This window comes from Hypanus sabinus, unplaced genomic scaffold (genome assembly GCF_030144855.1).
Source record: "Hypanus sabinus isolate sHypSab1 unplaced genomic scaffold, sHypSab1.hap1 H_1, whole genome shotgun sequence".
NCBI classification, from domain to species: domain Eukaryota; kingdom Metazoa; phylum Chordata; class Chondrichthyes; order Myliobatiformes; family Dasyatidae; genus Hypanus; species Hypanus sabinus.
The window spans coordinates 1,758,109-1,770,099 of NW_026779040.1; the positions used below are offsets into that span (position 1 = coordinate 1,758,109).

General features: G+C 43.4%; 1 protein-coding gene across 3 annotated transcripts in view; it reads left to right on the forward strand.

The window, feature by feature from the left end:
- The window catches only part of LOC132386050 (uncharacterized), a 158,051-nt gene extending 146,339 nt beyond the window's left edge, over positions 1-11,712 (forward strand). For all 3 annotated transcript variants that reach the window (XM_059958340.1, XM_059958342.1, XM_059958341.1), the window contains 3 exons: positions 7,041-7,127; positions 10,456-10,638; positions 10,867-11,712. In XM_059958340.1, coding sequence (XP_059814323.1) covers positions 7,041-7,127; positions 10,456-10,638; positions 10,867-10,948 — 352 coding nt within the window. In that variant the 3' untranslated portion in view covers positions 10,949-11,712. The remainder of the gene's footprint in view (positions 1-7,040; positions 7,128-10,455; positions 10,639-10,866) is intronic.
- The last annotated feature ends 279 nt before the right edge of the window (positions 11,713-11,991 follow it).

Consider the following 11,991-nt stretch of genomic DNA (forward strand, 5'->3'; position numbering starts at 1 on the left):
CCGGTGGGGTCCGTGGGTTAGGGCCACTCCGTCACAGCCCGGTTCTTCTCGGGATCAGCTCTTACCTGTCCGCTCTCGATGATATAACCTAGGAAGCTGTCCGAGGGGACGTGGAATTCGCATATCTGCGCCTTTACGAATAATTTATTCTCCCCCAGCCTCTGCAGGACCTGACGGACATGATGAACGTCTTGCTGAGGACTGCTGGGAAAGATTAGGATATCTTCCAGGTGTACAAGCACAAAGCGGTTACTAAAGTCTATTAGTACATCGGTAATTAAGGCTTGAAAAACTGCCGGGGCACTGCTGAGGCCAAAAGGCAGGACCGAGTACTCGAAGTGGCCTAGGGGGTATTGAATGCAGTCCTCCACTCGTCCTGCTCCCTTGTTCGTACCAAATGGTAGGCGCTTCATCGGTTCAACTTCGAGAAGATGATGGCTCTGTGAAGTTGTTCGAATGCAGAACTTATTAGAGGCAGTGGATACTTGTTCTTTATGGTGATTTGATTTAGGCCTCGGTAGTCGATGCAGAGACGGAGAGAACCATCCTTCTTCCCCACAAAGAAGAACCCTGCGCCCACCGGAGAGGACAAGTGCTGGTTAATTCCCGTCGCGAGAGATTCGCTGATGTAACCCCACATTGCTTCTGTCACTGGCTGGGACATGTTATACAGCCGACTGGTGGGTCGAAGAACTCTGGGGAAGTTGATAGCACAATCGTATGGCCGGTGTGGAGGCAGGGAAAGGGCGCGTTGTTTACTAAACACTTGTCCGAGGTCGTGGTACTCCGCTGAAACCCTGGACAAGCCGGGGGGTTCAACGGCAGATGAGGTCATGGTGGTTCTTACAGGGGAAAGGGCCGACTGTAGACAAGTGGAGTGACAAGACGGACTTCATCTGGCCATCGTCACGGTGGACCAATCAATGCAAGGATTATGGCGGCTTAAACAGGTGTACCCAAGAGATATAGGAGCTTGAAGAGAGAAAATTATGTCAAATTATACTTGTTCCCGATGGTTCCCAGAGAAAACCAATGACAGTAGTGGTGACACTGACTCGGGCCAGAAGTCTTCCTTCCAGTGCCCGGGATTCCAGAGGGGTACTCAACGGCTCCCGAGGAATTCCGGACTGGGAAGCTATGTTTTCATCCACAGGTTCCACTCAGCATCCAAGTCGATCAAGGGATCAATGGACTGTTGGCTATAGCTTACAGAAGCTTGGACCTGCATCTGGTTTGGGCGACAGAAGGGAATGTTGTCTGACTCACCAGGGTCCCCCGTTCTACTGGTGAGCCCGCCCTTTTGGCCAAAGGGAACAGGTAGCACGAAAATGACCAGACTGACCGCAATAGAAACAATCTCCTGCTCCGAATCTCTGGAGGCGCTCGGCGGGAGAAAGACGGCTCCGTCCCAGCTGCATTGGTTCCTTTCCCAGGGTGGTGGAAACGGCCGGGCCGGGTGCCATTCTAGGAACGGGTGGAGGAGAGAGGTTAGAGCTGGGAGTAGATGGTAAAGCGTGCAGTGGGTTGGACAAAGGAGTAGGACAACTGGTTCTCTCTCTCTCCGACGTTTTCAAAGTCGGTTGTCCAGCCTGGTGGCTAGGAAGATCACCGAATCCAGGCTGTTAGCGTTATCCCTAGCCGCCAACTCGATCTTTTCCTTATCACAGAGGCCTTGACGGAATATCTCCTGGAGTTCTTCATCATTCCAGCCTCAGTCGGCCGCTAGCTTCCGGAATGTCCACGGAGTATTAGGCAACACTGCGTGAGCCTTGATGGAGGGTGATTGGATGGTCTCAAGATCTTCCTTATTTCGGAGATGAAGATGTGCATGGAAGAGTAGGTCTCTGGTTGATTATCCCAAATCGCGGTAGCTCCATAATGTAAGCTATTTTCGATCTGTCCGTGACGTACGTGGATGGCTATTGCTCCAACACCAAGGAGCATTGCAGTAGAAAGACAGGCACTTCCCCAGATCTCCGGCGTAGGGCTCTGGTTCAGACTACGTGCGGCTCTCTCAGTTGGCACACCGGACGTCGCCACAGCAGGCTGACTGGGCTGGTCAGACAGAGTTCCCGGAGTCGACGGGGTAAGATGCGCGGATTCTCGGTCGACCTGTTCACTGACATATCTTACGTTCACTGATAGGGAACGAAGGCTCTCCATTACATCCCGGAGCAGCAGATCGTGCAAGCCCAGTAGGGAGCACAGGCTGGCGAGGGATTGTTGCAGGGGATTCCTGTCCGCTGGATTAATTCCAGCCAGTTTGTCCTGTTGCACGGGGCGGCTGAAGTGAACCAAAGTGCAGGACAACGGCACGTCGACTGAGTTGGGGAGGCTGCCGTAGAGGCGGATGTAGAACAGCAAATCCGAGGAATCTTGACAAGGAAACGGGATTTACAGGGACATTCTTGAAACTGGAGCTGAATTTAGAACTAACGTTTCTAATCGGACAACTTAGCAACGTATAAAACAAGAATAGAGCAACAAACTTGCCAACTGTGGTAGTGTAATAAATCTATTCAAAAAGAAAACAACAGCTTACGGGAGGTTCAGAGAGCTAGGTAATGTTAGCCATCGAGTAGATTATAAGATTAATAGGAAGGAGCTTATGAAGGAAATTAGCAGAGCCATGTGGGGCCAAGAGGAGGCCTTATCGGGCAGGATTAAGGAAAACCCCAAGGCCTTCTATTGGTATGTGAAGAGCAAGAGGATAAAACGAGAAAGATTATGACTGATCAAGTGTTACAGTGGACTATGAGTACGGAACCGGAGGAAATAGCAGAGGTACTTAATGAATACTTTATCTCAGTATTCACTATAGAAAAGGATTTTGGTGATTATAATCATGACTTGCAGCAGACTGAAATAATTGATGATGTATTGTTAAGAAGGAGGATGTGCTGGATCTTTTGGAAAACATCAAGCTGAATAAGTCGCCGAGACCGAATGCGAAGAACCTCAGGCTACGGTGGGAGTTAAGGGAGGAGATTGTTGAGCCTCTTGTGATGATCTTGGCATCATCAATGGGGATGCAAGAGTTTCCGGAGGGTTTGAGTGTTGCAGTAGTTGTTTCGTTATTCAAGTTATGGACCAGTGAGTCTTACATTAGTGGTAGGTGTTGATGGAGAAGATGCTGAGAGGCAGTATTGATGAACATTTGGGTTAGGAGTAGTCAGCATGGCTTTGTCAATGCAGTTCCTGCCTTACGAGCCTGATTGAAGTTTTTGAGGATATGACAAAACACTTTGATGAAGGAAAAACAGTAGATGTAGTGTATATGTATTTTAGCAAAACATTTGATAAGGTACCCCATGCAAAGATTATTGAGAAAGTAAATAGGCATGGGATCCAAGTGGATGTTGTTTTGATGATCCAGAACTGACCGGCCCACAGAAGGCAAAGAGTGGTTGTGGACAGGTCATATTCTGCATGGAGGTCGATCACCAGTGGAGTGCCTGAGGGATCACTTCTTGGACCCTATCTGTTCTTGATTTATATGAATGTCCTGGATGAGGAAGTGGAGGGATGGATTAGTAAGTCTACTGATGACACATAGGTTAGAGGTGTTGTGGATAGAGTGGAGGGCTGTCAGAGGTAACAGCAGGACATTGATAATATGCAAAACTGGGCTAAGAAGTTGCAGAGGGAGTCAACCCAGATAAGTGTCGTGGTTCATTTTGGCAGTGTGGAGAATCAAAGGGATCTTGGGGTCCGAGTCCGCAGGACACTCAAAGCTGCTACGCAGATTAACTCTGTGGTTAAGAAGGAAAGTGGTGCATTGGCCTTTATCAATCGTGGAATTGGACTTAGAGGTAACTTTGCAGCTATATAGGGCCCTGGTCAGACCCCACTTCGGGTACAGTGATCAGGTCTGGTCGCCGCACTACAGGACTGATGTAAAAGCTATAGAAAGGGTGCAGAGGAGATTTACAAGAATGTTGCCTGGATTGGGTAACATGCCTTATGAGAAAAGTTTGAGTGAACTCGGCTTTTTCTCCTTGGAGCGACGGAGGATGAGAGATGACTCCATGGAGGTGTATACGATGATGAGAGGCATTGATCGTGTGGATGGTCAGAGACTTTTTCCCAAGGCTGAGATGGTTAGCACAAGAGGACACAGGTTTATTGTGCAGGGGGCAGGTACAGAGGATATGTCAGAGATATTTGCTTTTAATTAAAGAGTGGTGAGTGCGTGGAATGGGCTGCCGGCAACGGTGGTGGAGGCGGAAACTATAGGGTCTTTTCAGAGACTTTTAGATAGATGCATGGAGCTTAGTAAACTAGAGGTCTATAGGTAAGTCAATTAATTTCTAAGGTAGGGACATGTTTGGCACAGCTTTGTGGGCCGAAGGACCTGTATTGAGCTGTAGGTTTTCTATGTTTCTATATTTCAATGAAGTTATCGCCAATCATATAAATCCCCGTGTGGGTGGACGACATAGAAGGTTTGCGGATCAATTTTAACTTGTTTTCATACTTGGTATGTGTGTAGAGTATTGTGGTCATTGGTGGTGAAAAGATGCGCAAGTGTTTTCTGAAGAGCTGCATTTAACAGAGGAACAACTTTGGTTGCTTCCATTGTAAGCGCCCATGTGAACTCCTCTCAGTTAACTGGTTCTAATATCTCAGAACTTCCTAATCCCTAAGTGTTTATGTTCAATACTCTATAGAGCTTACACGAATTGGTCAGAGAGAATAAAAAAAACAAAAGAAAAATTCATCCGGTGAGTGGCAGATTTGGTGCGAAAACGGACTGTTAAAGAGAGACATCAGAGCAGAATTGACGGACTCGTTCAAGCTGACAGGAAGGAGCCAGTAGCTCAAGTAATTACACATTACAACGGTGCTTTGCAAAAAGCCATTTCCGAACGCATAACAGGTCGGGTCCTGAAGTGGAAGCGCTACAGCAGCAGATGTCAGCAACGAATTTCCTTCGTCTACCTAACAAAGGGCACTGAGTGAATCTGCATATGTCTACAAGCCTAAACTTCAAAGACAAAATTCAAATTTCAATATATCTCTTTGCTCTTATGCCTGTTTATTTTTATTTTTTTTCTTATCGTCTCTTTCAGGTCTCTATCAATTTTTTTTGAATTTGCTGTCAGCTTAAATGCCGAATAAAATATGGCATCATCGCACTTGTGGTGCTTCTTATTCATTATAGTACAGGGCAGGATGTAGGTCCTTATGAATCCATAAGAAGCACAGATATGGTGAATGCACACAGTACTTTCTCTAAAGAAATATGCGGTGTGCTTCCCCATGCTAAGAACTCGATGACACAGATTTCAGGTGGGATGGGAACGAATTAAAAGTTATCAGAACTTCAACGTAATCGGCTTTAAGGAGGCAACAAGAACAATTGAAATATTTTTCAGTCAGTTCATTGATAAGAATGTACAGAGTGACATGAAACAAGCCGGAACGAATGGTACGATATTGGATGAACACTTTGGTGGGCAGAAAAAATTAACTGGGGGGGGGGGGAGATCACGCTACGTCTCTATGGCATGAACACTGACTGTTCTAACTTCCGTTAATGCTCCCCTCCCCTTCTTACCCCATCCCTGACAATATTTAGCTGTTTGTTTCCCCTCTCTCTCTCTCTCTCTCTCTCTCTCTCTCTCTCTCCACCCCCCCATCACTCTGCCTGTTCTCCGCCTCCCGCTGGTGCTCCGCCCTCCCCCTTTATTTCTCCCGAGGCCTCCAGTCCCGTGATACTTTCCCTTCTCCAGCTCTGTATCACTTTCGCCAATCACCTTTCCAGATCATAGTTTTACCCTACCCACTCGTCTTCTCCTATCATTTCGCATTTCCCCCTCTTCCTACTAGTTTCAAATATCTTAGTATCTTTCCTTTCAGTTAGTCCTGACGAAGGTCTCGGCCCGAAACGTCGACAGTGCATCTCATTATAGATGCTGCCTGGCCTGCTGTGTTCCACCAGCATTTTGTGTGTGTTGTTTGAATTTCCAGGATATGCAGATTTTCTCGTGTTTTCTCTCTGGTCTGCAGCCTTTCACTCAGTATTGGAGAACAAATTCAGGGGCATTTCTGCTCTCGGTAAATCAGGATGCAGCACGTCGCCGAGAGCACGAAGTCTCAGTTCTGATCTTCTGCCTGTATTTCAATACTTGAGATCAAACTGAGCTTCTGATTTAGGGGCATCTCGGCGCTGGTTGAATTATGATGCAACACATCGCTCTCGACACCAAGTAGTTTCTTGCTGTGGAATACTCGAAACATGTTGAAGGAATACAGTCGGCCTGATATATTCTGTGGAAAAGAGGAAGCGGTCGACATTTAGGGTCGAGACAATTCACAGGCCTCGACGAAAAATGAGGAGTTGGAACAAGAATGTAGGGGAGGAGAACAATTATAAAGGCGGTAGGTGATAGGTGAAACCGGGAGCGAGACGAAGTAACAAGAAAAGAAACCGATAGGTGAACGACATAAAGTGCTGGATAATAGGGAATCTCATAGGAGAGCGTAGAAGAACATGCATGAAAGGGCAGGAGCAGAAGCACTAGAGGGAGTTGTTGGCAGGTAAGGAGATGAGATCAGAGAGGGGCACGGGAATGGAAATGGTGAGGGCTGGGCAATTACTGAAGTTCAGGAAGCCATTAGGTTGCAGGTTGCACTGACGGAATATCATTTGCTTGTCCTCCAAACTGAATGTAGTTTCATCATCGTCATAGAGGAAGGCAAGGGCTGACGTGCAGGAATGGGAATTGGAAGTGGCGATCTTATTTACTTTGAAACCCATCCTGATTTGGAAGAATGTGTATAATAAAGTGCATTTCATACTTCATCCTTTATTTACGATTTGCATGGAAAATTGTATTTTTAGCAATTACAAAACATCTACTCAGTCTTATTTTCATATAATTTGAATAATTAAATTGAACGAAAAGCAGAGTTAAATTTTATTTACGTTTCCTGTATTATCACACAGCCAAAATCAAAAGCGGCGATAAATTGTGAAAATTTGCTTTGCATCCATTTGCCTCGATTAATTATTTATTCTGTCAATGCATGTTTAGACTCAGCGGAAATGACCTACAGGATGCTGGGGTGAAGTGTGTCTCTGAAGCTTTGAAGAAAGATGATTGCAAAGTTAAACAACTAGAGTGAGTAGACATCTAAAAGTTTCACAGTAAGCAGTAATTTGTCATTCAACAGTTGTGTTTTCAAATTTAGACATCCCGATTTATACCATGATGTGGACTTAACCATGTGATCTCTCAAAACAAGTCCAGCAAGACGAGGCTTCTATTTGCTAGTATTTTTGTGTGTTTTGCGCGCGCACGTGTGTGTGTGTGAACGTAGAACATTGAATAGTACAGCACAGTACAGACCCTTCGGCCCATAATGTTGTGCCGCCCCTTACACCCTGTCTCCTATATAAATACCCACCTTATATTTCTCCATATACCTGTCTAGTAGTCTCTTAAATTTGACTAGTGTATATGCCTCCACCACTGACTCAGGCAGTGCATTCCAAGCACCAACCACTCCCTGAATAAAAAGCCTTCCTTTATTATCCCACTTGAACTTCCCAACCCTTACCTTAAAGCCATGACCTCTGGTATTGAGTAGTGGTGCCCTGGGGAAGAGGCACTGGCTGCCCGCTCCATCTGTTCCTCTTAATATCTTGTATACCTCTATTATGTCTCCACTCTAAAGGGTAAACCCAAGCTTCATTAATCTCTCATCATAATGCATACTCTGTAAACCAGGCAGCATCCTGGTAAATCTACTGTGAACCTCTTCCCAATGCTTCCACATCCTTCCTATAGTAAGGCGACCAGAACTGGACACATACTCCAAGTGTGGCCTAACAAGAATTTTATTAATCTAAATAATTACTCCGCGACACTTAAACTCTGTCCCTTGACTTATGAAAGCTAGCAGCTAATAAGATTTCTTAACTAACCTATCTACCTGTGAAGCAACTTTCAGGGATCCGTGGACATTTACCACCAGATCCCTCTGCTTCTCCACACTCCACTGCCATTTACTTCGTACTCTGACTCGGAATATGTCCTTCCAAAGTGTACCACCTCGTATTTCTCTGGGTTGAATTCCATCTGCCACTTCTCAGCCCACTTCTGCGTCCAATCCATGCCCCTTTGCAATCTTCGACAATCCTATACACTATCCACAACACCACCAAACTTTGTGTTGTCTGCAAACTTGCCAACCCACCCTTCTACCCTGACATTCAAGTCGCTAATAAAAGTCAGGAAAAGTAGAGGTCGCAGAACAGAGCCTTGTGGGACACCACTAGTCACAGTCCTCCAATCCGAATGTACATCCTCCACCACGACCCTCTGCTTTCTTCAGGCAAGCCAATTCTGAATCCAGCTGCCCGAACTTCCCTGAACCCCATCCCATCTGGCTTTCTGAATAAGCCTACCGTGTTGAACCTTGTCAAGCACATTACTAAAGTACATGAAGATCACATCCACTGCACTACCCTCATGTATATGCATGGTCACCTCCACAAAGAACAATATTGGGCTCGTTAGACACCATCTGCCCTACACAAAGCCATGCTGACTGTCCCTGATAAGATCATGGTTCTCTAAATACCCCTACATCCTATCTCTAAGAATCTTTTCCAACAACTTTCCCACCACAGACTTAAGTCTCACTGTTATATAATTACCCGGACTATCCCTATTACATTTTTTGAACACGGGAACAACATTTGACTCCGTCCACTCCTCCGATATCAATCCCGTGGACAGCGAGGGCACAAGGATGCCAGCCTGATGCTCAGCAATCTCTTTCCTTGTCTCGTGGAGCAGCCTGGGGAATATTCCGTCAGGCACCGGGGACTTACCCGTCCAAAAGCGTGTGTGTTGATATTCACCTGACCTGTGACAATATGTTTTATGTTGAATGTTAGCAAACAATAAATAGGGAAACAGATAAAAGGATTAAGCAGGGTCTGTCGTAAAAAAATTGTTTCAATTCATAGTACTGTTTCATTGGAAACGGATTTATCTGTTTCGACAGTAACAGCGGAAATTCGCTTACGGGTGTTGCAAACATGCCCTTCATCTAAAGGAGAGGAGCGACCACTAGTCCATTTTTTGTCTGCAAGTGGGTAGCTTAATATTTCACGAAGAAGTAGATATTGCTGGCATCAAAAAGGGATGGAAATTGTTTGAATTGTATATTTTCAAACCTAAGGGGAGAACGATTATTTAGATCCAGTCAACAGTAGTGAAGAAGGAATGATAAGAGATCTTGTCTTTGAACATCCCATGACAGGTATTGACTTTAAATATAACAGAATTCATGATGCATAGCTAAGATTGAAATTTCGGTTTCAGATTAAATTCTGCAAATATATTGTTGTATTGATTGAATTAATGAGACCGCTTGCTGAAGCAATCAGGGAGACAGATTAGCACATGGACAGTGGCAGATTAATAGTAATAATCATCATAGATTTCCATTGAAATATGGATAGTCCACTGTAATAACCAGGCAGTGAGAGTATAACATTGCAGTGATTAGAATTTCCTTCAGTTTGAACTTTGATTAAAAGTTTTTGGAAGGGCACCTTGACGATAACACTCTAAAGGAATTGAACTTAAATGGAAGAATTGATTCAATGAGAAAGAAAGCCGCAGGAATGCATAACATATTTATAAGTTTAATGTACAAAGCGCAAAGTTTGTTGGTACTCTAGAGGACATGGAATATTTTAGGATAAATTAGAAAAAAGACTATATGCCTCATTGGAAGACAGGAAATTGTGCGATAGTCTGCCTGCAACAAAAGTAAAATAATCGGAGTTTCTGTAGATATACAAGTAGAAATAAGACAACTCACGTCGTTGCGGGAAATTCAGAGAAGATAATACCAAGAAGGCAAAAAAAAAAAGACAAAATTTCTAGTTCAGTGTAACGTTATTAGCAACATAGGTATTTGTCAACAAATGCTACCCTGCGCTGGATTTTTCTTGCCTGTATTCACAGTAGAGCAAAGAAATGTAACAGGGTCATTGGGAAGAGTACATAAACAATCAAAGCCTTATAAATGTGCAAATAGAGACAAACTGCAAACACAAAAACAATCTGGACACGACTGTTCCACCAATCTTCTCTATGGAGGACACTACAAAGACTCTAAAGATAAGAAGAAGGCTAATTTCAAATAGCAAGGAGGAAACTGTTTAAATCACAGTTTGATGTCCAAATTTTCACATGGCTAAACGAAGGCGCATCATCAGGATCTCATGGTAAAGAAAGGGCTTCGAAGATGGTGGATCCATTGGTTTAACACTTCTTTTCGAGCTTGATCGGATGGCAGAGAGATGTAACAGATATCAGTAGAAATCGTATTGAGGGCTCCAGTAGCCTAAGTCTTCCCGCATTTTCCTTTAATTACGTAATGAGACTCTGAATTGGCACATATTTTAATATTTCACTTGCATTACAGACTGAAATCCAACAAACTTACAGATGACTGTCTGGAAGATCTATTCTGCGCTCTCGCTGGAAATCGTTCACTAATGGTGCTGGACCTGAGCAATTCTACACATGATGAACATCAAGCCAACCGATTCACCGCAGGCAATTTGCAGAATATGGAACAGAGCTGCAATTCTAATAGGGATATCAGGTATTTCGTTCTTTATGTATTTTCTGTTCGTTTATTTACTTAACGATCGTATTTTTCCTGAAAAAAATCTCACAATAATTTCATAACTCCGGAAAAAAAATCTGTTGGTCATGTTATGTCCGTAGAATTGAATAATAATTTGATGGTAAATTTAGCAATATTACCCAGTATTGGTCATAGAAGTCTACTTATTGACATTTGCTGATTAGTTCAATATATTGTTTGCAGACTGATATGCTATCAAGATTTTGAGCAGAACCCTTCAAAGGATGACATCGCCTTGAATGTTTTAACTATAATAACAGATTGATGAATAGACAATTATTCTGGAAAACAGGCAGGTAAATGGACAAGAAACAGAACTGCACTGAGCTGAAACACAAGAGACTCTGCAGATGGAAAGATTTTAGATCAACAAATACAAATAGATGATGGATCTCAGAATCATGCGGCATCTCTGGAGAGGAATAAAGTGTAGACTTTTTTTTTCGGGCAGAGAACCTGCTCCGCGATTAAATATACTATTAACTTTTTTATCTGTTTTATCATAGCGCCTTTTAACCGAATTTAAAATTTTCTTAGGAATTTAAAACTTAATTTAAGATGGCGCTGTTGTTTCTCTTTAAGAGATTATATTAGTTTGGCTCTATTTCTGTTTAATACATGATGGAATGTAAACAGTCTCCTTTGTCGAGACGTTACTGTTTTTCTTGATTGATCATTTTTTTTTGTGTACTGGCGGGTGAGAGGGAGATACGAGACCGACAGAGCGGCTGATGGCTTCGCAACGATCTTACTTCACATGATTTTTTCGCTTTTTTGGGAGGGTTGGTGGGTTTAGAGTTCGTAGTTATTTTTCCCCCATTGGATGGTTCCGGAGCATTCGTGTTTTCTATATGGCTGTATTCTTCATCATCGCCATCTTTGATAATTCCGTATTGGTATGTATTCTGCGCGTGGATAAAGTAAATTGGAATACAAATTAGTGTATGGCAGTTAAAAGGATTAATGTAATAAGCTGGAATATACGTGGCTGGAATCATCCTACTAAACGAAAAAAGATTTTTAAAACTATTAATCGATTCCAACCTGGTCTCATTTTTGCTCAGAAGATGCATATCAGTGCGGGAGATCAAAATAGATTTTTTCGCTGGTGGACTGACATACAGCTCCGTGCTACTTCTCAGTGCAAAACTAAAGGCGTATCTATCTTTACTAAGTTTAACATATTTACACAAGAGGATATTGAATCAGATTCTAATGGCAGATTTTTAATTGCTAAAGGGGTAATTTGTAATAGAAAGTTTGTTTTGGTTAACTTGTATGGTCCTAAATCAGATGATTTTTTAAAAA